Source organism: Neopsephotus bourkii, unplaced genomic scaffold (genome assembly GCF_033783945.1).
Source record: "Neopsephotus bourkii isolate Nb327-2 ecotype Australia unplaced genomic scaffold, CSIRO-AGI_Nbou_v1 NB_275, whole genome shotgun sequence".
Classification (NCBI taxonomy): Eukaryota; Metazoa; Chordata; class Aves; order Psittaciformes; family Psittacidae; genus Neopsephotus; species Neopsephotus bourkii.
In genome coordinates this window covers 1121641-1149599 of record NW_026900784.1, presented here as the reverse complement: position 1 = coordinate 1149599, position 27959 = coordinate 1121641, and the positions used below count along the sequence as shown (strand labels likewise).

The window sequence follows — 27959 nt, the reverse complement described above, 5'->3', positions numbered from 1 at the left end:
ACTTACCTCTGCTGCACAATGCCTTCGCCGCTCATACCAGGAAATTCTTCCACTTGTTTATTTTCCTTTACATATAACAAACAAAATATTTTAAGTTTGAATAATAATCTTTATTTCTTTATTAGTTTATTTGTAAAAGGTACATTGTAATCCTGAGCTACTGCTTTTATACATTTAGCATCATACAAAGACAGATCATTTACAGTTTGATCATTTACATTTATTGTGCTCCAAAATCCTTATCTGAATATCATTTTGTCTTAGCAGGAACATAGATAATTTAAATTACATGTATCCCTGAAACATCCACATTAATTTACCCATCTGACCCCATTATCTAAATCACTACAGTCATCTAAATCACTCAGGACATTCCTTCCAAATTTAGCAAGAACTTGTTTAAACTACAAGATGGGCAGTGCAAGAACTGGTCCCTCAATCCTTGTGAATACATCATTAGAAAAGATTCTGTTTTCGTATTCGCAAGTCAGTGCTAAATTGACTAGATGTACTTCGATGGAATGGTCCACGTTATAATTTGCTCATTTTCTTATTACAGCAGTTAATGTGAATTTACAGTGTCTCCCTTTGCAGTGACCAGTGCTTCAGTCTCCCAAACAGGGAAATTCCGACACGATCAGAGGAAAGTAAGAGGCAACTCATCACCATCTTATTGCCACCTATGTGACATTGAAGTATTATGAAAGTCATACAAAATGCTTCCCTTAGACCCTGTTAAGGAACTTGTACATACAACCAGAGTTAAGTTCCATTATCTGAGCTTGGCTTTTAGGATTTGCCAGTTAATAAAACAAACAAACAAACAAAAATAAAACCAAAAAAACCCAAACCAAACCCAAACACCTACATCCACGGATCCTTAAGAAGGGATTTATCCTAACTGCAATCCAATCTTGGATAAATGGAAATTTCATTGGACTACCAAAACAGCGTCTTTCTACCTGAAAAATCTTGAAGCATACAGTGTTTACAAATGTCTCTCTAGCAACAGTGTCAGTCTTTTAAAGTACACTCACAACTTTCATTTCCTGAATAAGGTCACTATGATCTTAGGCAAAAGATACAGTAAGCAGTTCAAGCAAAATGCTTATTGCTTAGGTTTTAAAGCAAGCCACTTTGATATAATTTTAGTTAAAATGTTAAGTACAAATGTGAAGCTACTGTAGAAACACTTATAAACACTTGCTTTTGAATTCTTACTGATCATCTAGAAAAATGGCAGACGGATTTTAACATAACAAAAGAAATGTAAAACTTAATACTGTCTGTTGAAATAAAATTCAACACCTATAAAGACAGAGTTATGAACATGTAAACACAGCTTTAGTATTCAGAGCTAGGGAATCTAGCAGCAAAACAAACTATTTGCATATTATGCAGTGCAATGAACATTTGTTCTTAGAGACCCCCAGTCTTAAAACTACTTTGAACAGAATGGAATCCTTAAAGGGAAGGTTTAAAAGTGTCCATGATGTAATATCCAGAATTACTAGATGTTCATCTGCTATAACCTAAATTTCTCTACGCAAAACTATGTTCTGGATAACTGACTTTAATGGCTCCCCAGTAGCAGGCTCGGATGAGGCAGATTAAACCTAAGAGATAAGCAATAGCCCAAGAAACATACGTTGCGTGATACCGCCTGGCAAAATCTTGTGTACCAACCTAGAAAGAGAAAACAACAGTGTCAAACAGCAGCACTATCTGCTCTTCAGGAAAGAGCAAATTACAATGAGAAGCACTGTAGCACCTTTTTAATGATGGTGACCATAAACAGATATTTTATTGGCTTAATTTTACACAATCATAGGATAATTGAACTTGGAAGGGACATCAGGAGGTCTCTAGCACCAGCTTCTAGATCAGAAGAGCAGGGCCAAGTCTAAGGTCACACAACACATTCCTCAGGGTTTTAATCCAGCTGGGTCCCAAAAAAACCCAAACAAGTGAAGGATGTAGGCCATACAAGCCTTTGGGCAAACCTTGTGGAGAAATGTGTTCACATTTTTCAACTCAGTAACGTTGTTAAGAAAGGATCTCTCACTGGTTATATTTCTGGCTGTCACTGTTTTTATTAGGGAAACTGGAAAATCCTTCATAAGTCATTGAAGGTCACACAGAAAATTATTTGAGTTATAACACAAGTTAGAGGTATAATGAGAGTCACCGATACGAACTGAACTGCAGGTATTTCCTCATCTGTATTTTCCTGGGACTTCTGGGTAGAAAACTGGCTCAAGTAACAAGTATCAAGTACTTCAGAGCCACACAAGCCAGATAGCTTTCTGGCTAATAGAGTAACAACAAAGTAAGCCTTTCCATTTGTAAATAGCTTATTACCTGGTTTTACTCCTTAGAGCATGTACAAATTATAAAGGCATATACATGTTTAACTTTTGGAATCCCATTTACCTCCACTGGAACTATATTCCTGGCAATATGTATTTCTGGAAACCAGGAAATTTTGAGAGTCCTAGCAAGAGCAAGATGTTCCACTATTTCTACAGTGAAGTAAAACCATTTTTCATTAAAAAAAAAAAAAAAGAGAGACGAAAAGTGAAGTTAAACATCAGAAAGATGAGACTCTCAAAGTGCCGGAGTATTTTTTCTTTAGGAACACTTCATTTTGCTGGCCAACTCAGATGATTAAGTCCATGGTTTTAACAGAGGTAACAAAACCCACACAAAGTTAGGAGGCTTTACTCAAATGCTGGGAAAACAGCTTGCCAACCAAGGTGCTCCTTTGTACCCACACACCCCTGGCACACAGTTGCAAGTATATCATAGTATGCCACTCACAGTTAATCCAACTCCAATGAAGATGCATATCATTCCAATTGTAATATATGCACAGCAGCGCCTCCGTGGCAGTGCACTTCCAACAGAAGAACTGTTAGAAAATAAATAGCATTTTAAAAGCAAAAACAAAACATAGACAGAACCCCCTTACATAAATAGTAACTGTTCAGTCTAAATGGGGGAAGGATAACAGAATGAAAATACACATACACCATCTTAAGTTCATAAAGTTGTAGGCAAAGTTTACAGTTTTACCAAGCAGTAAAGGACAGAGTCCATGTGCTTGTTTTAAAGGTGACCTATTGGTGAAGATTATCCAGTATCTAAGAATATAGCTGCTTACAACAAAGAGAGGTGCCACACCTACAGTTTGAGTGCACCTACCTCTTATATCTACACTGCACCCAGATAAGTATGGTGGAGCCTTCTGAATTGCAAAACCCAAGTTTGCTTTGCAGCTTCTATGTAGGTTGCAAGACACCCTTTAGACTTTTAATACATGGCTTTAATACAGTCACTGCATAGAAGTAACTCACAGCACTCGTAAATGTCATGTAACAACCTGCACTTTATTTGATGGAGTATTTCACTCAATACTGTTGACCGGCTAAAATTCAACCCTATTTCTTGAAGATTAAAAAATTTTAAATTAAATTAAATTAAAACATTTAGTCACAAACAGAGAAAATTTTTCACATTCAACATTGCAAAAGACTGAAATCCTCTAGACACTTTTTAGTAACTTCAGAACCATGACAAGTTATTTTTACTTTTCAATTTTCTTTTAGAATTCTACCAGAAGCTACCTGAGTAGCAAAAATCGCTGTTGGCAACCAAGGTAAATAAATCCTCTGGAAGTTCTGTCACTCATCATCTAGACATGGAACTCCAACACAGACAGCTTTGTCTCTATCTGCTGTATTAAGCTAACAATTACAGTGTTTCAGTCAAACAGATTACAAAATGCAAGAAAGACATTTCATTCTTTATTACAGTTTAGAAAAATTACTCCAGAAGCTCAGCATTGTTCAGTAAATACATCTTAAGTAACTCATCTGCAATCACGTACAGCTCTTCCAATGAGAATAGGAACATAATTTAATTCCACTGAAATACAGTTAATGTGTAGGTCCACTGAAAGGCCTAGAGAGGCAGAGGTGCTTTCGTAAGACATGTACCATTTATCCTGGAGGTAGTTTTGGAAGCATCCTGAAGCATGCTGTCATTAGTTAAGTACTTCACTCCATTCCAAGAGGTCAACATGCTTTTGGAAATACTGGGATGCTTATACTCTGCGTTCAAACATGCAAGGGAAAATAATTTTCATCTCATGATAGTTCAACATATTCAAGATGAATGTATAACAAAGAAAACACTGCTGAGCTATTGAAGTAGTACATCTGTCATATGACTGACCAAATTTCTGGCTCTAGTTAATTAGCAATAGTAAGGCCTCATATGCTTAGCATGTGACTAGAATTTTTGACGCATTCATCTTAGAAAGGCTTCAAATAGATCGGTTTAAGCAGCTTTACTCCAATATTATTCCTTTACGAGGAATTTCTAAAACACTCCAAGAAAAAAAAGAAGCACAAACCCACAGTCCTCAAGCTTTACATACTGAGCTTGCAAGGCAAGGGTTGAACATAGCGACCACTCACAAGCCATCTACTACATGTTTTCAGAAAAGGAAATATTCCAAAACTGTTCTGCTCATTAACTTCTCATGGAAAATTACTTCTTAGTGAAAGCCTTGGCATGCACATTCAGGATGGGACTGGGGGTGTGATTAAGGTGGGAGAATTCCCAATTGGGGAAATAATGGTATCTTACCACCCTCTCACACAAAGAACCTTCCCTCTACCCCACCTACCAAAAGCCACCTTAAATATCTCTACAGCCAGTCTAGAGGAGGGATATGTTGTCCAATTCCAAGTTACACAAGAAAAAAAACACCCAAACACAGAAGTTTCATAAAAGGGGACAGGGAAGAGACTTCTCCAAAAGCTGAACTGATGAGCACTGAGCTTGCCAAACTGACTTCAGGTTGCCTCCTTTGCAGATTTCCTGGCTGTGTACTCAGACAGCTAATTCTATTACAGAGCTGGATACCTTAAGATAAGCTGGTAGAAATGTCAGATTCAATACACCTCAATTAAACATGATGCCCACTGCACTGTGTATTTCACACTAAGTTCATTTTGGGAAGGAGACCCTCACTTTCAGAGCTGTTTGACTTATAACCCTGTTTTGAACTGTGCATGCATTTTTAATAGCATGTGTATTTTCCACCCATGTTTCTCTGTTCCCTCCTATACAGAGAAAAAAGGCCAGGGGAGAAACTATCACCTCAAAAACAGAAAAAAAAAAAAATGGAAACCTTAACAGTATCTTAAATTAACTGCCTTTCTGTTCTCACAGAAGGCACAGATGAAATACATATACAGTCTATGTTTCTACAGTCACATAACAGACCTGGGAATACTTAGTAATCCAGATAAACCATAATTTGTTTTTCATCTCCTGACAGCTATACTAGCCACTGGGACACTCTAAATAGTGAGGTTTCCCTCTACACCACAAATAACACATAAACCACCCAAACTAACTTGAAATCCAGAAAGCTAAAACTCTGCCCCAAACCCTACCAAATGCAACAACTTTAACAGGCACATTTAGGAATACTAAAACTGGGATCAAAAGAACATGTTCAAATTGCAGAAGCAGCTGTTTGCATTGTGGGACTACTGAGGGTGAACTCCCTAAAAACCTACCCAGAAGCCAGCGGTTCGTTCTTTCCAAGTTGCTGCTAAGGAAGCAAAGGCACCTGCCAGGGCTTCAGGCAGTGGCAGCAGATATAAAAGACAGCAAAGCCAATTTATCATCAGGTAGTAATTAAAAGAGGGGGAAACCACCACAAGGGACAGAGGCTATTAAAGGAGTAGCGCAGGAAAGAATGCAGGGTCACCTGTGCTTCAAGTAATAGAAATTATTGCCAGGATTTTAGACATGCCCTTAGAAGGGTTTTTAAGAGGAAGATCAAAATGATAGTATTTTGAAGGTGAAGAGCACTGCTGAAACTAGCTTCCACAGTAGTGATGGGGTTTCGACATCCCTTTCTTTCCTCAAGGTCTTGCAGACTTTGTGGGACTAAAGTGTTATAAATTCATTAGAGTTCATCACATTGTCCAACCTTAAAGAGAAAAATAAGTAGGTTCTAAAGGAAAATAATAAAAAAAAAAAAAACAACCCAGGGAGATTTGACATTCTGAAACAAGACCTTGTAATATTCAATTCTTTTGCTAGGAACTGAATTCATGATCCTGAAATATCTAGATGATTTAATATACACTTCGGGAAAGAGAGCAGCAGACAAAAAACAGTTCCTGCTGCTTCTCCATCATTACATGAGAGAAATACCAGAAGCTTTCCTTAAACCTTTCACTCTGTTGGGAAACAGGCTGATAGACATTTGGTATTTTGTATTTTGATACACAAAAGATGACGAAAAGAAGAAAAAGAAACAGTTTCTCTCCCACTCCCAGGTATTATCCTCTGGTGCCTTTTCCCTTAGTCTATCCTTTTTTCAGTGGCAATCATCATCTGAGTTAACAGAAGGAAAGAATAGTTTTGTATCTGACTAGTCAGCTACTAATGAAAGAAGTTTTCCATTAATAAGCTGAAATAAAGAACCCCACATTCCCTTCTGACTACTTGGCTACAGGTATGACAATCTCTGTCAAAGGGCTGATTGAAAGCAGCAGGTCACTGCAGTTATTTATCCCATCATCACAACTCAAAGCTCTGCTTCACCTATACTGTGCCCTAAATCCATGCATCAGAAATGTTTATGCTGCTGGAAATGCAGAACTCTTGACCATCACATCTCAATCGTAAGAAGGTATCAAGCAACTCATTCAAAGCTAAGTCACAGTATTCCATAGTTTGCATCCTCAACCCAAGGACAGAAATGTCTATTTGTTAAAGTTGGTTTTGTATTCCGTGATTCAGTGCCAGGCAAGCTGTAATTTTCACAAATTGCACTGCAGAGATGCTCTGGTTTTATAACATACAGATAGCTGCTTTGCACCTTCCAGACAAAAATATTAACGAAGCCTTAAACTCCATCTGGATTTTAAAATACAAGTAACAAATCAACAGAAGACAGATCAAAAGATCATACAGTATGACTTTTAGACTGTTCCTTGGAGAAGGTTGTTGGTTTTTTTGCTGTTGTTTAGGTTGGGTTTCTGTTTGTTTGGGTTTTGTTGATTTATTTTTTTAGTTTTAAAAAGGCTAAACAGCAAATGATTTTGTACCTAGACAGAGTCAAGAAAAACACTGAGGTCAACTATCAAGTGTGACATGGTAAAATATAAAACAAAGCTGCAATTAGTTTAAAAGGTAACAAAACAAACCACAAAACACCAACCCATCCCCCCAGGCCTGAAAGGACTGAATGCAATTACACCAGTAAGAACATCCCTGCAAAGCAACATCTCGTCAAGACCATGAGCTTTTTGACCTAAGCAAATGACAACATACCAACTACTCCACACCCAGTGGGTTACACTCCTCAAGTTAAATATACTTGCAGGCTGAATCTCTATCGAATACTCCAGGAACAGATTTCAACCACTGTTATGACCATGCTATGCCAATACCTACAGTACATTTACCCTAAGCCTTCTGCTTCCCAAGGGACCTGCACCCTGTGGTTAAGATTCCATACAAATTTAGAGATGCTAGTAGTGTAGCTTTTAACAACTCAAACTAAGTGACCTTAGATAAGGAAGCCCAAACACTCAAAACCCAAACCAAACCATAAAACACTCTTACAGCTCTTGTATTCTAATTTTTCTCACTGAAGAAATAGCAGGTGAGTAGACAAGTTATTCCACAATAATTCATAAAACATTAAACAAGCTAATGCATTGTGATACTTAATACAAGTTAGTTGTCAACTTTATGAAATCAGTAAAACCTCTTTCAAATTAAGACAAAATTATTTCATTTCCTCCTTTTACAATAAGGCAATTCAAGTTCCGCATTTAAACACGACATCTGATTAACTGTATGAAGTGGTAAAATTTCAAGGATGCAGGTTGTTAATTTTAAGAACCCATTCCTGTCTATTGTCAGCAGCTTATGTATGCCTCTAGCAAGTCAATCAGAGCGTTTTAATAAACGCAGGTTGGATTTGTCAGTGTTACTGACTTGGGCATAAGGAGTGGAGAATTCACATGCACATAACAAGCTCCTTAGTCCTGAAACTCAGATAAGCACGGCAAAATAATCAGCATGGCAGACATTTTACTCCAAAGACTTTATGGAAGAAACTCTGGCAACTCATTTAGCAGTTAATTTATGTAACCTTGCTTTGAGAGAACTTACATTTTTTTGCAGTGTGGGCATTTTGCTAGTGTGTTAAACCTCAGCTCCATCCACTGTAAAGAGAACAAAAAATAAAAACGTTGAAAAACTGGCCTGAGAAAGTGTTTGCTGTACTTCATACTAAACATCACTACGAAAACATTCTGCTTCTCAGGCTTTATTTGTTTCTTGCTTTCTTCCATAAATGCAGTGCCCTTTTGTCAGTGGCAACACAGGACTGGAACTGACTGGGATTTCCATCGGAACATTTCCCATGACTTGCCTTAGTATTACAAGATTCACTTGACGTAATGTGGTTTCATGCACAAGCACAGTATGAGCAACATGATGATATTAATACATTTTTTTTCTCTCATTTCCAGGACTGTGCATATACCCTGAATCCAAATAAATGTGTTTTCTTTGGCACAGTTACAGATAGATGCCTTTTCCCATCTTTCCCCAAACCTTTCACCATTTGTTAAAACAGTGCACAGAAAGATTAAAGAATATTTGAGAAAGTACATGTCTTTGCAGGTTTTATACCAGTAGAGACCACCATTGGCTACTGTTGACATTTTAAAAAGGTGATATATGTACATTATACAGTCATAACCTCCCATGCACAGTCACAAACCCTGGAAACAGCTTTAGTGAAAGTAATGCCTAGAACTACCTCAACCCCAGGATACAGAGTCATATACTCATTTAAAAACAACAGTTTTCTGTTAAATTTAATTGCGGTAATAGGGTATTACACAAGCATTTTAAACATGTTTGAACAAGAGGGGGGGGAGGATTATTGTTCTCTGCTCTGCAAGCATTTATATTGTACTTGCAGCTCTCTTCTGCTGCCTTTCTCAAGTGGACAGTTTGCACAGTTTCCTGGTGAAATACAATTCTCCCCTCCCTACTTAATTTATGCAAAAGTCACACTGCGAATTACCAGCTGGGGAAGAAGCCACAGCACAGACCACCAATGCATTCATTCAGATCCTTATCTCTGTGAGAAATCAGGAACTGATCTCCTGAAGTGAATAGCCTTGTTATAAGTGCTATGAACAAAGATCAGAGCCCACCCTTGTACAGAAAACAGGACCTACCTACAGCACAGCACCATTTAAACACTGAGAAGAGAGTTATGATTTGATGGGCAAAGAAAGAGGATATGGCTTGTAACACCTTGCCAGTACAAGCAGGTTTTGATGCAAGAGAGGTTCTGATCTGTAGTATTTAGGGTGCACTTTCCTGCCTCTTGAAGAGTTTCCCTCAGTTTTATTTACTTCTAATGGGCATAATCATTCACTAGAAAGATATCAGGTTGTTGTTTTTTTTTTTTTTCCCTGGCCCTGAAGTATCCAATTACAATCAGTTACATAGTTGTTCTTTGTTTACAAAGACTTGAGCAAACTGACTTAGCATAGTTCTATTTTATCCCTTAATGAAGCAAAAGCTTCTGTAATACTTCCCACCTGAGCAATGCATTTTAGGAGCGTTAATTCTACTTCCGTACTCCTGCCAGATGAGCAAGCTAGCTGTTTTTCTGCATCCCTGTCAAAAGCTACTCAATTTCCCTTAGCTCTACACAGCAAAAGTGGGATACGGTGCAACTGTCAGTACCAGGGATGGAGACAGACCTCTTCAGAGCTGTTCTTTATGCTTTTTAAACTGCAATTCCAGAAATAGAATATAGTGTAAATCCAGGACTTGCATTTTACATATTTGTAATTTAACTTCGCTGCTGTACACTAGTTTTCTCCCAGTGCACGCAACTCCATTTCCAAGGTTACTCATTAATAATCTTTCTAGGGTTTTATTTATTCTAAGATTTCTTATTACTAGCCATAATTACTAACAGATACAAACTCAAATGCATTTGGGCTCCAAAATAAAGAGGCATCAATCTGCTTTCATTGAGAGTTACCTGGAGGTAACAGAAGGACTGTTATGAAGCCTTCTGAACAAATTGGAAATATTTGCAGAAAAAGAGCAAAAGGATGACAAGACATTCAAGCTACAAGAATTCAGATCACACTAGCACAGTGGGAAAATGTTATTTTCATGTATGTTGTAATTTGTGGAGTTTTGGTGTGTTTAACAAGTACTTTAAATCATGCTTAAACCTGCTATTTTTTACATGTATTCCACCGTGTTTTAAAGTATCTAAACTTGTTAAGAAAATCTGAGGTTACAGTTTCATGAAACTTAACTCCCTGCTGAGAATAAACTATTTTTCCAACTGAAACAATACAGAAACAATAGCCCAAACCTCTGGTTACATGTACTAAAACACAGATGAAGATTTCAGAGAGCTCTTCAATGTTTCAGCAAGGCAATTACTAGAAAAATGTGTCATTTTTTTTCCATTTGAGTCTAAAATACTTCTCAGTACCTTCAGTACAAGACAGAGGAAAAAATAAGGGGACGGGGAGGAGAAAGGGTCTTCTATTCAATTATTTCAGAAGAAATAATTTTCATATTTGATGAAATTTAGAAAAATAAAACTGACAAAGCACAACAGACAAAGTGCAGTGCTTAGCCTACAGCATCTGGCTTCCATAGCTTGTTCCTGGTGTCCTGTCCTCAAGGGTCTACCCAAAATCAAGATGGTAGCAGACAGATGGTGGCGGGGAGGACAACACAGGGACATCTCCAAAGTCAACTCAGCCTCTGCCAGCCACAATTCTTCAGAGCCAGAGACCCGTGGGAGAGGGGTTGAAGTGAATACCTTACTGCTGACAGAAACAGTATCTCAGTCACAGACCAAGTCCAGAAGCTCTCAAAAACCCTAAACCTGATCAGATTGCAATTTAGCAGGACAGTTAAACCCTCCTCCTGCCCTCCTTTTCTATTCTATCACTTTTTCCACTTGCCTGAACTCAAACTGCCAGAAAGAGAAACACAAGGGACTTCATCCTATCAGATTACTGAAGAAAAAAATAATCTGATGAACAAAATGAGAATAACTAGTGATAGTTCAGTATTGCCTCAGTACTAAGCCATTTTCCCAGCTAAGACAGAAGTAGTTTTGAGGCACTCCATAGCATGAAGCATGCTTTTAACAATTTGTCAAAAACAACCCCCACACACAGAGGCGGGGAAAGCCCAGCCCATACACACAAATAAACAAAAGAATCTTGGAAAGGTGATGAACAAGTTGATACTCTTAAAAGAACACTGAACAAGCAACTAACAACTTAACTTTTACACTCCAGCAATTCTAGCTTTACTTGTCTATTTTATTTATTCTTTAACTCCCAAGTAAAGTAAAACAGGTACCTTTTATTGAGTTGCTGAGAACATTCAGCATTACGTATTTGCTTTAAAATGTGAATATAGCAAAGGGCAGAAATACCCCTGCAGAAGCTGAATTTCCAGGCTAGCTAAAGCACTTCTGTTTTCTGCTTCTCTGCTCACTCAAACGCAAACAATTTCCTGATTTTTCTTAACTAAAAGTTTTATTTGCAGAATCTCACAACTTAGTAACAGAAACAGCAGAAGAGTGGTGGGAACGCTGTGTAAAGTGAGAAAAAAGGGTTTATCTCTTGATAACTACCATAAAAGAATTCAAGCTTCAAATTTCTAATGAATTTAATGGTTATTTTTCAAAGTTCTGTGAAGTGGTAAATTGGTCTTACTGGCAGATGAAGCAACCAGCAGATCTGAAGTCACATGCACAAATTTCAAGTAAGAAAACCTAGCCTTTTAAGGCATAATCTAGTAGTTAGGAGCAAAATCAGCCTTTCTGGGTTTGGTGCTTTTCCCCCTTATGTTCCCCTAAAGAAGTTCATAGTGTAAGCTACAGAACTAATTTGGGCTGCACTTACAGAAAGCAAATAGAAGATAAGGACAAATAAAACTCCCATACTTATGAAAGCCCTCAAAGTTCAGCTAGTAATTTAGTAATGAGAATTTTACTTCATAGCACCGACTCTCCCTAATAAAAAAAAAAAAAACAAACCACCTTAAAATCACATAGTAGAAGGTCTTGTGCACTGAGACCACATTAAAACTTAATGCCATAACTGTTCTACAGCACTATTTTAACCTGTGCAGTTTTAAAGCTGTGCTAAAAAGCATAACTGCATTACAAAATTAGATTATGACTCTGTATCAAAGTATAGTGTTCATACAGGTACTCAGCACTTTACTACTTATTTACTTACATACTAATATATTAAAAAATAGAAGAAAAGGCAACCTTTAATAAAAGAATCCTGTTTTAAAGTATGTACTTGAGACAGCTTTTTCTTCTGTAGATCAGTAGTTTTCTGTTAGTAGCATTATTCTATACTGCATGCAATGTTCTTACTAGTTAAGGCCCTATACAGACTTGCATTTAGAAGGGTTAAATGCAGACAGATTATTTCTCAAGCATCTAATAGTTTTGCAGGTAGCACATTACTTGTAAGTTTATATTCAATTCCCTAGTTTCCCTTTAAAAAAAAAAAGTGTAAGAGCCATCTCTTGGTCTCTGCATTCATCATCTACTACAGTAGTTAAGCCATTACAGCGCACCTCACTGATCCATAAGCCTGAAGGCACAAGTCTATTCCATTATAGAGCACATTACAAGAGAACCCTTCTTCTCTCGCTGCTGATACAAGCCAACATGGGGTGCCATCCCCTAAGCTTTTCTCCTTTCACAAAATGCACTTGAGTGTTCTCTGGCCTGAAACAATCCTTTATTTTAGGAATGAAACACCACTCTGATGACTGTTCAGGTCCTTCAGCTGTACCACTTAACTCAGCCATTTCACTCTCAAACCTGACAAACATTTAAGCACTGCTAGGTGCTGAAGCTAAAGCTAACTCATGCATTGCAATCAATATTCAAGCATGGCAGCCACTTATTCATGAAAAAGACTACAAACAGTTCAACAGCAAATGAGTATTTTTGCACCCATCCACTTCAAAAACAGGATCAACTGTCAGCCTCACAGAGAAACCAAAATCTCCAGTTCTGTAACAACTACAGATAAGCTAATGGCAAAGAGATAACAAACAGCTTTCAGGGCCCACACAGCAACAGCACAACAGTTCTCTTAGCCGCTGCAGAACATAACCATCATTGCAAGCAGAAGAAAACCTGGAATTGTAACATTTTTTGCCAGCACTGTCCACTCTCACATCACTAACCAGTAAGACTGACTTTGCACTTTTCCCACACATGCACAGAAAGGCTGTTAAAAGTTTTACATGCATGTAAAGATAACCACATACAGAACAAACATCCAACTACAGAAGAAGCTTTTAGTTCCTCAATAATGCCATACCATGAGGCAATATGCTCTTAAATGTGCTTACAACAAATAGCTTTCAGGATAGCCGGGTGAGGTTAAAGGCAAACGTGGTGCTTTACTTACAAGGAACGTATTTCCACAGTGCCCACACACCACTCTAGTTCCATCTGGTTGAACTGGCAAGGCAGGCTGAGCTGGCTGCTCTTCTGGGATCAGCATTACTGGACCAAGAGTAATGATGCGTCTACTGCGTTAAGAACATTAGATGCACATGTAATTAAAGTAGCAAAAGAGAAGGATGATGCGCTTAAGCAATTAGCTCAGTCATTACCAAATATTTTACGCTTTTAAACTATCATCTGCTTTTGGAAACAGACAATGCATCCAGTTTTGGTCTCTCTCCAAAGTGTTTTCCTTTTCAGTTTTCAAAACATTCTTTTTCACTGCAAGATCAGCCATGCAAGCCAGAACCCTGCAGGGATCAAAGCCTTGCCATCATATGGCAGAAAACACTCCTCAGGAAAACACAGTCTTAATACCCTGGCTGAGGCAAGCCCATGACCTGGAATGTACATACCCACGTGAAACATGCAGAAAGGGTAAGGAGTCTTCTATAACCTCATTCTCCTTCCCAAGTCAGATACTCCTCCTTCCCACACTATTATAACCAGGTCAATATAAGCAGCACATCCATAATTGTACAGTAAAAATTCCATTCAACTTGAATGAATTAAAAAAGAAAACCACCCCAGGCTGACTAAATGCAATCAATTTACTTTAAAAAGCAGTTTGTAAGGATTTGCTTTTATGGTCAGGTTTCCAGTTTAATTATATAACTTGTTTGTCCAAAATGACAGTACCCAAATTAACCAACTCAAAGCAGAACAAGCATCAGGCTTCCTAGCATGAGAAAAGTAAAGGGAAAAATTAAGACATTATGTACCTTGCACTGCATCTCTCTCCATATACAACCAAAACTGTATGCTGGGAGGCCTCCCTTCAATCAGGAGCCTTCCATTTAGGCCATATCTCCAACTCTCTTTAAAAGTACCCCAAGTTTGCTCATCTGCTAGTAAGGTAAATACATTTACCATCACAGAAAAACTGCTGAGATACATGCTTTGGGGATTAGTTTAACAACATTAAGGAGTTTCTGATTCTGCTTAGTTACCAACCACAATATATTACAACTGAAGCATCCCACGAACATTTTTTCACACTTAGAAAATGTTTGTAATTTTTTAAGTTTTCCTCAACACTGCATTAGTTACAAGTAAATAATCAAATCCATCCCCAATATTAAACTGTGTTTCAAAATCAGAATAGCCAACAGATTGGCAACCAGGGCTCTTGGTGCAGTAGAAATGTACCTGCAGACCTAGCCTTCATCTCAATTTCTCCTGATAGAGCTGCACCACTTACAATAAAAAAATTCCTACCTCAGTGGTATCTTTAACACCCAAAGCCCAAGGTAAGAATGTTCACTATGGCAATCAAGCTTGTTTCTTTTATAAAGAATGTGTGCATTAAAGTCAAGAGGTGAGAGGAGACTGAAAACTCAGCATAATAAAGAAGGAAGAACTAGGCTGAAGCCAACTTATTGCTCTCTCCCATTTCATTCTGAAGTCCCCAGTCCAAGCTAGGCAGAGGGAGCAACCTGTGCGCTTACAATAATTGAGTTTGCAAGAAATTATGAAAGCCATGTCCCAGAAACGAGTATTTTCTTCCCTGTTCTTTATAAGATTTTTTTCCTTATGAAGTAGCTAAATTGGGAGACACACATCTGAGACTATCACTAAATAAGGAAAAAAAGACAATTTTTCTTCTTTAAAGGTAATCTTAAAAAAAAAAAAATAATTCAAAACTGACACTAGCACAGCTTGTGTCTGCAGTAACTCAATAATGCTCTGTTAAGTGTCAAGTGTACAGGGGTACAGGTTTGAACCTCTCAGTTTTAAATATTCAACACAAACCAGCTTTACAGACAACTCTCTCAAAGCACTTACAGTTTTTTATTCTTACCAGTTTGGTCTTGGACAGCCTATTTTCCGAGACGTATCCTTACAGATAAGGAGACAGTTACATTGACATCTAACATACTTCTTCCCTGAAGGAGGGTTTTTGATTGGCTAAACAAAGAAAAAAAAAAACCCACAAAAGAACACACATCAGAAGTCATAGCACTTCACATTTTTTCCTCTTAACAGTATGACAAAGCAGAACAACTTCAGTTACAAGTTCTGGCTAACAGAGAAATACAGTTCCTCTTACAGAGGAAATCTGAGTCAAGACAAAATTAGAAGCTTTCTCTCTTTCCAGAGAAAGAAGTGCAAGTTTCCCCACTAGAAAAAAAATGAGAGATTCTGCAAACTAATGGAAAAAGCATTTGTATTTTTAGCAATGACTAATTCAAATCACTGCTAAAACTTCGGTTTAGTCATTTTTTAATATGTGAGCTTAAGTAGTGGTATATTAAAACAAAAAACAAAACAAAAAACAACCACCAAACAGTCAAAACATCAAACCAGCCTCCTTGCCGGTACAATGGCTTTACTCAACAGTGAAAGTATCAGTCTGGTTCTCAGTCTCCAAGAGACTATGCAGACATCACTGAACTGTTAATTTTAAATTAAACTGTATTGAAATTATCTTTCTTCAACGTGGGAGTCAAGTTTCCAGGTCCCTTTCATACAGCAAACCAAAAGCTGCAAGATCTTTGGTTTGGAACATTATATATTGGCAAGTAAAGTGCGCATTTACACCAGGTTCTCTACTTTCTCTTAGATAAAAAGAGAAAAAAAGGAAGAAACAAAAGAAGAAAGTTCTAAGTTTTAAGGCTTCCCATTTTCAGGACATATTTTGAAGCTCTGCATAATATAAATCCAATCCCGTGTTTTTCATGCAAATGCCCCTCACAGCTGTGGAATGCTGCAACATCAGACCCCAAAACTAAAACTGGCAGGAAGGAATAAATAAATAAATAGAAGCAGAAGGACAAATACTGATGACTTGAAATACAAAAAGGGGAAGAAGACAGAAGAGCAAAAAGGTCTGTGATCACTAGGGAAGAACCTAGAATTTATACACGTCAAGACTGTTGCATTGTGGTTCATTAGCAAGCTAACGAACTGAATAGTATTGCAGGAAGAAAGCATACAGTCAGAGAGAGAGGTATGGTTTAGTTACTTTGTTTCTTCCACTGTTAAAATAATTCAGTTGTTTTTTCATCCCACCAAAACCAGCTTCACCCTTCTTTACATGAGAGCAATTGCTTAAACAACATGTTTGCTTTTTGTCCTCGTCAGAAGGAAACACCCTGCACAGCCAGCTCAGAAGCGTGAAGATTTACCCTAACTGCTTTTGACCGTCCTCTGGCCAGCAGTTCTGAAATCTGCACACTAACTATACCGCAGTCAGCTGTGCTGACAAGTCCTCTGAAGGGACAGCAGGAACTCATTCTTTGTAGGTGAGGACATGAATTCTACCAGCAACTTACTTCAATTTCCCCCCCACTTTCCTTCACAAAAAGAAAACGCTAAAAATCCATTTTACCGTAGCTTCATTGCAAACTGTGCACTTAACAACATGTTGGTGTAGCTTGCCATCCAAATTGATTAGCGACTGGCACACACGGCAATTTATTACAGGAACACCGCTGGCACCTGGACTTGCAATGGCAGTATATGGAGGAGGAAGCTCTGCTGCAAGAGATCAGGAAATCCCAGTTGGAAAAACAGAGGATCCTAAAACATCAGCAAACATACTATCTAACAGTCTCAGCGTCAAAATAAGAAAAACATATAAAAATTTAAGTTAATGATTTGTATAAACATAAGACAAACCTGAGTTTGCTTTCCTCTCCCTCACAACTTATGTGTACCCCAACATCAACTGTAGTTGTACATAAAGCATACTAGCAACACACTCTTAAGTCACCCCAGAAAACAGATCAGGCAAAAGGCTCATCTATGCAACTTTGCTTTCAAACCAGCTTTTTACAGTCTTTAAAAGGGGGTGAAAAACCCTGAACAAACCTCAAATCCACCACAGATTAGTAGCAACCAGAGACTGGCTTCAGATGGAAAAAAAATACAGAAGATAAAACAAGGCACAGGTAGGTAGAAGAGCCATAACCAGCATTTAGAAACATCTGGATAGACTGAAACATAGGCAAGTGTTATCACATAGTAACAAATACTACAGGTAAAAATACAGAATCACAGAATGGTTGAGGCTGGAGGGGACCACCAGAGGTCACCTGGTCCAACAACCCTGCTCAAGCAGGATCACCAAAAGCACATTGCTCAGGATTGTGCCCAGGTGGCTCTTGAATATTTCCATGGAAGGAAACTCCACCACCTCTCTGGGCAATCTGTTCCAATGCTCAGTCACGCTCAGTGAAGAAGTGTTTCTTCATGTTCAGGTGGAACTTCCTATGGTTTAGTTTAGGTCCCTTGCCTCTTGTCCAATTGCCTGGCATCACCAGGAAGAGTCTGTTCCTGTCCTCTTGACACCCTCCCTTCTGATACTCAAACACATTGATCAGATCCTGCAGAGCCTTCTCAAGGCTGAACAGGAGCAGCTATCTCAGCCTTTCCTCACAGGAGAGAGACTCCAAACCCTTAGTCATTCTCGTAGCCTTTTAGCTGGACTTCCTCCAGGAGCTTCATGTCATGTCCCTCTTGGACTGGGGAGCCCAGAACTGGACACAGTGCTTTAGGTGAGGAATACAGAAAAGTCCTGTTAAGGAAACAGGTCTTGGATTTGAAATGGCATGAAGTGCTTCTTTTTTGAGTGCAACACCACCAGGTTTATGCCATCTTGATGGGGGAAAAAAAATATAAATTAACTGAAATTTCAGAGCTTCTGCTTTGAAGGGTTCAGGTATCTTTGTTGTCCAAGAGCCAAAGCACAGACACACAAGGAGGTTTTTGATCACTTAGGACAGGGTAAGAAGAGAGACCACAGCATCTCCAGGCCCCCGTGGAAGGGCAGATTTCAGCTTTGCCAGTCCTGAGCCCACCGCAAACAAGAGGCAGTGCTCAAGATCCCTCTCAGTTCAAGAATATATGGAATGAAAACAATTCAACACAGCAACCTCTCACAAGCTAATCACCACAATTGTTTGGCATATAATAGCACTGGCTTTTATTTCATCAAGAAGTTCAGGGCTGTTCAGGTCAGCAAATAAGGAATGGACTTAGTAGTTCATAGTTAACTTTTTTTTTATACTAATAGTTTGAAATAGTCTGCAGCCTTGGACTTCAATAAATTATTTCATAATTATACCTAAGCAGCCAGTAAAATCCTGAGAAAAGCAGTGACAGATCAGCCTACTTTCAGTTTACAAACACACTGAACAGAGCAGTATCTGCTGTAGGGTAGCAAGGGAAGAAATCACAGGCTATCGAAGGTGACAGGATCAAAGGTATCACCAAGTATGAAATTTAAGCCTATAAGAAAGCACTCATCACTCCTTCACTCTGTTTTAAAGTGACTGTCATAAGCTGGAGGGATATAAGAAAAAAATAATCACAAACCTCTGAAGCAGCATTGCTGTGCAGTGCTGCTATTTGCTACTGGGCCTACAAACAATCCAGACCTGTACTTGATCTTAACTCACAGAGGCAGCAGAAGGAAGGTGGGAACCTTCACAGTCCAAGAATCACATACTTGAATTCTTTCAGATGAGAAACAAAATTAACTTACATGCAGCAATGCAGTTCTTAAGTCACTGCGCAAACTGATGCTCTGTTACTTGAGCAAGCAAACTTCACACCTTCAGCTTTGGTACAGCAGTTGAAGAAACCAACATCAATATATATCTGGTCACTTAAAAGTATTGTCCTGATTTTTTCTGTTTCTCAGGAATTACATTCTTAGAAAATAATTTTTGACTGAATGCTATATTAAGAGTAACAAATATTTTGCAGTACTGTGATACCATAATTTCAGTACAACACACATGCAAGACGAAACCTCAACCCACCCACACTTGACAGCTGGAAACAATATCAATCATATTAGACCACTGCAGAAACCAGGTTTGAGATTTGGATGATGAAAACACCAGTGTTTTAGCTGTGAATGGCAAAGTCAAGGCTGCTGCAAGGCGGTTTTGGCCATAAGCAAGCTGCCTAACTTTCCTGCAGCAAGAAGCTGACACACTTTCTGGCTAGAAAATAGCCATAAAATAAAAACGCATGTCCAGTAGACCAAACATCAAACTCTCTGTCAAGACACCCCTACAGTTCAGTCCCAGCTTTGAAGTTGCTTTTCTGCAAAACAACAATAATGTTAAAGAACTTTGTTGCTTTGTCCTCTCCATTTAAAGCACAACTTCTCAACTCTAGCAACTGGGCACAGCACAGCTGTACAAAGGAAATGCAAACAGTACCTTTTGAGGTGTACTAAGAGGTAAAACGACACACACGTGCCCCAGACTTTCAGCTTTCCACAATGCTGCAATAATTGAAGAACTGGAGACCATACCTTTCTAGACATTTATAATATTCTGTAACCTGCTAGTAAATATCAACTCTCAGGATTTTGAAAGCTGGTTAAATGAGGGACATGAGCACCTGCAGACACTGCCAGCCAGTTCTCAAGCCTCATCCTGGAGCTGCTTGGCTTCCAGGTAATCAGCCTTGTTGTTCCTGTCCTGCTAGCTCAGCAAATTTCAGATAGCAAGCGAATAATGGCTGCTTTTCAGAGTGGTACTGCAGGAAGTAACATTTGCTATGGAGCAGAAAGCCTGAGGTATCTTGGCACTGCAACCTTCATGCTTAAAGAAAAAGTGCACTTGGGAGAACTCAAAAAAACCCAACCAACCAACCAAACAAAAAAAAAAACCAACAACCAAACCAGCAAAAGCCACCAAAATTAAATTTAAGGAAAAGTATATGGGCGGGGAAGGGGGCAGAAGTGAAAAGGAAAAATAAAGGCATCATCTCGAGAGTTTGATCATTACCACTTAATAAGGAGATTTCAAAGAATATTCACATAATTTGGTATGATTTTTTGTTTGGTTTTGACAGCTTTAATTTCAGGCTAAAACCAGTTCATAAAGGTTCAGCATGTTGGATGTAACTATATGGTTGGCAAGTCTCATGTACACACTGGAAGTTTGGGGATACATTTAATGACATATTGAATACTTTGCTGCTGACATACCAGCTGACAGATTTACTATCAGTTTTTCTTTAAGAAAAAAAATTAAAAATCCAACAATAATTAGACCAGCAAGATTAGAAGAGTGCCCTAGCATGCAGCACATCTGACTAGCCTACAATTCCCTCTTCACCCCCCTATGACAGAGATAACAGTGGAAAATACCACATATTCAACCTTAGAAATTCCTTGTAGTGCTTAGACACTTTCCTCCCTTGCTATCTGAAGGGTGGAAACCACAAAGAACCACTTGTGGCTTACCTGGGTCAAACAGAAATCAGTTTGTTTTGGGGGTTGTTTTGCTATTTCATTTGTTTAAAAATATGAAATAAAATTACTTTATCTGACCTGAGAGGGCATGGTGAGAGAACAAGATTTAATGATCTATGTCAGACAGAGGTCATTAAGGACTGAGAAAGCCTGAAAAAAAAAAAGACTAAAGTGGGGGAAAGCACTGAATAACTAGCGCAGTACAGGGAACAGAGCTGATGGTCCCACCCACAGTGTATGTGAAATGTTTCTTAAATAGTGTGCCCTGTGTCCAAATCGAACAGATTTTTCTTGTTTGCACCCATCACTATAAACAAACTCTGCCATTGCCAGGACTCAACCACCTACCAGATTACTCTGAACAGGGTCAGCTGGGTCTCAGCTGCAGCACAACAAAGGAAGACAAAAACCATGGCCTCTCTAATTTAAAGCTCATGGTGACATATTGGGCACTGTAGATAATTACAGGGATAAATCTATTAATGTATTTCAGGTGGTAGTCTGGATGGTGATCAGCTGCTTCTTCCTTCCTCTGCAGCTCCACATCAGCCAGATGTTAAGCAAGGAAACACTGCAGAATGGGGTTTGGAAGCAAACCCCATCTCCCCACAATAATGCTTCTTCCCACTATGGGAAATGGGACTTGCGCTAAGGAGAGAGATGAAGACTGCCTGTTAGCTTAAAAGGTGGTTTTAGTTTGCATCGATCCTTTCACTAAGGATTACTGACAGAGCAAGGAAACTAGAGCCACCGAACAGACATCACAGCTCTGCAAAATTTCATTCTGTAAGTATCTTCTTGTAAGCTTTGTAGAGCACGTTTGAAGTGCTACCCAGTATGCTTGCTTGTGGACTGATCCAACAAGAGGTCCTCAACTTGTGGAGAGATGTCTCGCTTTTAAGAAAGCTCTATGGCTCCTCCTCACTTTTGGGAACAAGCCACTTATCTCAGTTGCCACACCCCACCACTGGGGCCACAGGTGAGCTACAGGTGTGCTCTTGAAGGCACAGCACGACCCAGCTACCAAACAAAATGAGCATTTGGGGTCCTGCTTGTTTCCAGGTCATGAGTTTTACCCTGGGTTCAAACGAGAGTCCCTGATCTAATGCATCTTCATTACTTTTTAAGTTTGTAAAGACCTTTTTAAAAACAGGTTGAAATATGTACAGAAGTAACAGTTACAGGATAAGGACTACTATGAAGAAAAACACTGAATAACAAATTAAACTAAAGTGGATTTCTGGATTTAACTACAAAACTTAAGGGATGATGCCAGTCCTACACAATTTGACTGGAAAAAACCAACAACAACAAAAATAATTCAACCAACCTCTGCTGGTTTTCAGGCCAATAGTCATTTCCGCAATTCAAACTAAGTAAACAGCCAACATTAGCAACAGCACTAACTGAGACACATTTTCATGTCAAGGCAAAGAGGACTAGCTTTCCATGAATTTAAGTGCTATTCAAAACAGACAGATGCTCACTGAAAGCATTCTAGTTGCATACATGTGTCATGAACCTATACAATTACATAAAAATCCTCAAAGGGCCAACACACTGGAACCAGTGAGATCAGGGCTGTAATCTTACATTTTAAAGGCTACTGCTAGCAGAGCTACACTAATCTTACTTAGTCTTGATTCCTTCAGCTTTCTCCCCACCTCATTTTCTGCTTCAGAATGTTTAATGGGGGGCAGGGAGGGAATCTATTAATGTATTTTGTAAACCTCCTGATTCTAAATATTTTTTTTCACCTGCTTACTAAAAAATCAGTATTGATTAACAGGATGATTTCTTAAGTCTGTGCAAGAAATGTGATACTATATTATTAAGCCACGATTCCGGATTTGTAACCACAGTATCTGACCTCCTTCAAAAATAAAGCCAGTAGTGGCCACGGCCTTGAAATATGTTTGCAAGGACATCCTAATGGTTCTTCAGCTATGGCCCTGCATAGAGCCCCTGCGTTATCTGGCTGCCAGACCAGGCGCTGGGTAGCTGGCACCTCTGTATTAGCGCACTTCCGTGGTCGCTAGAGATCAGACAGGGATCTGCGTACTTTAGTCTGCTTCGATGCTCCTGCGTTACAGCTCTGCTGCTGCCGCCCTGCAGCTCACTCCACCGAGTTTAGTTGTTCATAGCTCAGGATTCATCCTGCTCCTAATTAATGGGGGAACCGAAGCTCAACAATTACTTTGCAAGCTCCGACATGCGAGCAAGTTATAATAAAGAGACTGGTTCGGGCTTGTTCTGCCACTGCTAACAATTATTCTGTTTTTTTTCACCTCTGAGGAGTTCCCTCCGGAGCGTAGAGCTCGGCCTACCCGGCGTTACCTGTTGTTGGCCAGCTCGTCTCTTGCCACCGGGACAGGGCGAGGACTCTCCCCCGCCCGCGGCTCCCGGCCCAGTCCCGCCGCGGCGCTAACTTCACCCGCCGACAAGGACGGAGGAGCCGCCGCAGCCGGGCGGAGCCGCCTCGTCCCCCGCGGCCGCAGTGCCCCGGCCCCCCCGCCCTGAGCCCCCCGGGCCTGCCCGTCCCGCTGCCCCTTGCCCGGCACAGCCCCGCGGGTGGAGGCTCAGTGGCGCCGGGCGAGCAGGGAGGGCAGCGGCCGCCTTACCTCGGGGGCTGCTGTCCGGCAAATAGGGCGGCGCGGTCGGGGTGACATTGCCGGAGCCGGGCGCGGAGAGCAAGGGGGAACGCTCGTCCATCCCCTTGGCAGCCATAGCTGCGACGTGAAGGGCCCTTCCCGCTGCCGCGCTCTCGGCGTGAGGCGGGGACGCAACCGGGCCGGCAGCGCCGGAGAGAAGGGAAGGAGCGCAGAGGAAGGGGCTGGGAATGAATGAGACCGGGGCGGGGAGAATAGGCGGGAGTTGCGCTAGTTGGACCTGCCTCCTTCCGTGCTCCCGTCACGGGCTAATGAGCAGGGCAGGCCCGAGAGGGCCGGCCTCCCTCTGGTGGAACCCGCAGGGGTGTGCCGCCGCTGCGGCGGGCCGGGCCGGGGCTTCCCGAGCCGGGGTCACTCCCTGAGGTTGCCCTGCGGCCGCCGTGCGGCCTGCCCGCAGCCGCACTGCCGCCGGAGGCGGGTTGCTGCGGGGAGGCGCGGCTTGGCCCGGCCCTGCCTGCCCCAGGGAGTCCCGAGGAGGGGGTGAAGAGACCTCCGTGCAGCTGGTGAGGGCCAGCTGCACGGACTGGTAGAATGAGGGTGGCTTCAGCAGCGCTCCAGGCTTGGGAAAGAGAGGCTGGAAAGCTTCCGGCGGAAAAGAACCTGGGGGTGCTGACCGACGGAGCTGAAGATGAGCCAGCTCGTGTCCAAGTGGCTAAGGAGGCCAGAGTCATCCTGGCCTGTATCAAAACCAGTGTGACCAGAAGGATCAGAGAAGTGATCGACCCCCTCGGCACTGGTGAGGCTGCACCTCGAATCCTGTGTTCAGTTCTGGCCCCTCACTGCAAGAGACATAGGGGTGTTAGAGCAAGTCCAGAGAAGGGTAACGAAGCTGGTTAAGGGCCTGGAGTACAAGTGTGATGAGGAACGGCTGAGGGAACTGGGATTGTTTAGTGTGGAGAAGAGGAGGCTCGGGGGGATCTTACTGCTCTCTACAAATACCTGAAAGGAGGTTGTAGTGAAGTGGGGGTCAGTCTCCCCGGTAACAGGGGATAGGACAAGAAGAAACAGCCTCAAACTGCACCAGGGGAGGTTTAGCTTGGATATTAGGCAAAATCGTTAGGAAAAAAGAAATCTTAGGAAGAATTTTTTAGTATTTCTTCATCAAAAGGGTGGTCAGGCATTGGAACAGGCTGCCCAGGACAGTGCTGGAATCAGCATCCCCGGAAGTGTTAATAAACTATGTAGATGAGGCCCTTAGTGACATGGTTTAGTGTTGGACTTCATGATCTTAAAGGCCTTTTCCAACCTTGCTGATTCTATGATTCTAAGAGGGTATGTGGAGGAGAAACAGAACAACCTTTTTAAAATCATTTTTTTGGGGAAAAAAAAGTGCTTTTGGGCTTTTTTTTTTTTTTTGAGGGGGGGAACAGTTTGTCTTCTCGCCCCCTCCACTGAAATGCTGTGGTTATAAATATGATGCTGGTGAACGCTATAGTTGATTTAACTGCTGCCTTTTCTAGCAGTCTGAGGATGCAGGCCAGCAGTGAGGGCCTCGACTGAGGCATAGTGCTCACTGTGGTGTGAAAATGGTGGTAACCTTTAAGGGCACTCTAAACGTGAGGAGATAAATCCACGGTATCAAATCTGCCGCTTAATTGACAAGTATCTGCCCTAGTGTTACTGAGCTCTCTAAGGACATAGGGACTTAATTTCCTTTTGCTAGACAACCCACTCAGGCATCATCTGGAAGTCTCCAGCAAAGAGGGAAAATAGCTTTCCCTGGTGAATTTTTCAGACTATATTGGGATAAAACAGATGTTTGTCACCCATGTGACCAGAATATAAGCAGTCACCCTGTACACAAGCAGACATGACTGCCAGCTGCCACCCAGCATTCCTACAGTGCCATCACCTAGAACTCAGCCACCTCTTGAAACGCGTTTTGTGGAAGGTGTGCAGATGTTTTCATAAGAACTGAATAAAGATGAGATTTTGTCCTGAGAGTTCATTAATCCCAGTGGTCATACTCCTTTAACAATATATTTTATAGAATAAAATAGGACTTCTTGCATCATGTTGAAAATTTCCTGTGGGAGCTGTTTTTCACAAAAAAAATCTGAGTCTAAGAAATCAAGCCGTTCTATAAGAACAGATGTATTTGAGAGTTTATGAGAAATAATCAAAATATTAGAGGCTGATGTGCTTTATTTCTGTAAAACTTACATTATTCCTTTTTACTTTAACAACTCTAATATGGAATTCTTTAAGAGCTATAATATGGAAATAATACGCTATAGTAATGTGATGGCAAAACACAGTGGCTTTCATCAATTATTTTAATGCTTCAAAAAAAGAATAAACATTTATTTTTAAGCAAATTTTGAAATATTGTTCATTCTCATTTGGGAAGAAAAAGCATATTTGAGCATTATTTCTTGCAGAAATAAGGTGCAGATTTCAGGAAGCTAATGTTATTATATAGAGAATAAAGTGCTACAAGGCAGCTGACTTCTAGCACATTATTCCTTACACCAACAGTCTTCATCATGCAAGAAATGCCATCGTGCCACGTCAAACTGCTCTTCACTTGGAAAATGTGGTCACTACCTTGGAAGATGCTTTATTGGTATAAATTAGATTGAGTTTTCAGTTTTACAGTCAGCTTAAAAAGAACTTCCTCAAGCTCAAATCAATTCTTAAAAGCTCTTTTTTTATGAGGATTTTTAGGGCTTAAGGTGTTTTGTGTCCCAAAATTCTTTGTCTTGAGGTACTTTGAGACTGACCTTGGCAGGTCAAAAGTAGATCACACATACTACCAGTGAGGTTGTATTTCAGCATGTTTTCAGCCAACGGTACTTGCTATCATATGCCCAGTTTTCAACAATTTCAGAGCAGCAGGCTTTCCTTTGGAGTCCTAATGCAGGAATTGTGATTTGCAACCAGGTTTCTTCACAATTTTGCTTGTTTGGGGGAAGACAGATAATTTACAGATTTTACATCCTGTTAAAGCTGCCAACTAGGCAGCGCTGAGTTCTACCAGTGCCCAGTCCACCCTGCTGCAATTACAGTAAATTGTTTCTGTGGGACTTCCTTCTCTGCTGAACTTCTGTTCAGTGCCTCTGAAGAGTAAAAACTTTAAGATCACTCCCAGGGACCTGCAGAGAAATCTACATTACAACTCAGTCTGACAGCTCAAGCCTGCACAAAAGGCTGAGAATGACTGTTAATAAGCATCCCAGCATGCTGACCTGTTCTTGGAAATATGACTGTCATATAAGTGAGTATCCATTTGGGATTAAAAGAAAATACACATTCCTCTAGCCCCTTTAACTTGTTTTTACTTTAAACCCTACTCACCTGAGCAGCTAGACAGTCGAAATAGCAGAAATTATCAACAGTTCAGGCATCTGCACCTGTTTTTCAGTATTTTGAGTCCATGTGCTTAAGGCAGCCAAAGGTTTACAGGATTTTCTAACTCAACCGTTGCAGCCTGATGTGCAGATCTGCTAGCACTGTCTGCAATATCCACATGAAGCTGGATGGACCCAGCTAGTAACAAGGTACCAAAAGGTGTATTGGGAAACAAGGCAAAGCTCTCAGCTGGTAACAAACCTTCTTTGGATGTTACTTGGGCTGTAAAGGGAAGAATTCAAACATTGGATACTGCTAGGCTGAAGACAACTTAGGCACTGAGTGCTTGCTACTTTCTTCTTGATCTTCTTCTTCTAGACACAAATGCCTTATGATATGTGTTTAATTACACTGCTGTGCAGTTTTCTTTCTATGAAAATCCCACCTTGTCTGGTGCGTAGGATGCTCTGAGCTGAGCAGCCCCACTTGTGACTGAACTATCTGGAAGATACATCAGTACTTGAGTTCAGTGCAACATCACAAGCCACAGTGCATAGCACATCATGGTAGTTTCCTTGATTCTTGACCTCATTGCCCCTGGGCTCTTCAACCAGTGAGTCGCACCCTGCATACGCCTCATGCTTGTAACGTGGTACCTCTTCATGCTGCCAAGACATCTCACAGGTTTCCAGCAATAAAGGCTGAGCGATAAAAGACTATGAATGTAACCACATGCCTCTATGAAAAATGCCTCCGTAAGCGCAGGTAAACTGAAAACATACTACTAAACAACTCTGAAAATGGCACAGGCAAATGAGCCAACTGTATCTCTGACAACAATCTTAAAGAATGTTTCTCAAGGTGTCTTCATCTATTTTCACAGAACTGAATCACACAGGTACCTCTCCATCCTGCCTCCAATTTGTGTTGTTTCATATGAACTTCTGTACCAAATAAATATAGGCTGAGCAAGACAGACCATCAGTTACTAACAAGGCTTACATTAAGGAGAGACATAAAATGAACAGTGTGTAACATATTTTCTTCTACTATTTTTAGCTTCCCATGCTTAGTGTGGTCTTTTGAAGAGCTTGGTAATACTCAAGCTTTCTTTTTCTTCATG

At 40.4% G+C, this 27959-nt stretch overlaps 1 protein-coding gene across 2 annotated transcripts; it reads right to left on the bottom strand.

The window, feature by feature from the left end:
- Window positions 1-88: 88 nt before the first annotated feature.
- On the bottom strand, window positions 89-23675 carry PIP4P2 (phosphatidylinositol-4,5-bisphosphate 4-phosphatase 2). 2 transcript variants are annotated; one of them, XM_061346787.1, is made up of 7 exons: window positions 23498-23675; window positions 16989-17137; window positions 15459-15565; window positions 13560-13683; window positions 8215-8267; window positions 2821-2911; window positions 89-1686 (listed from the first exon to the last, which is right to left on the bottom strand). In XM_061346787.1, exons 1-7 carry the CDS (start codon window positions 23601-23603, stop codon window positions 1543-1545), a joined length of 774 nt encoding a protein of 257 aa, XP_061202771.1. In that variant the 5' UTR covers window positions 23604-23675; the 3' UTR covers window positions 89-1542. The 2 variants fall into 2 exon arrangements, with proteins under 2 accessions (XP_061202771.1, XP_061202772.1); XM_061346788.1 differs by having other exon boundaries at window positions 16989-17134.
- Between the last annotated feature and the right edge of the window lie 4284 nt (window positions 23676-27959).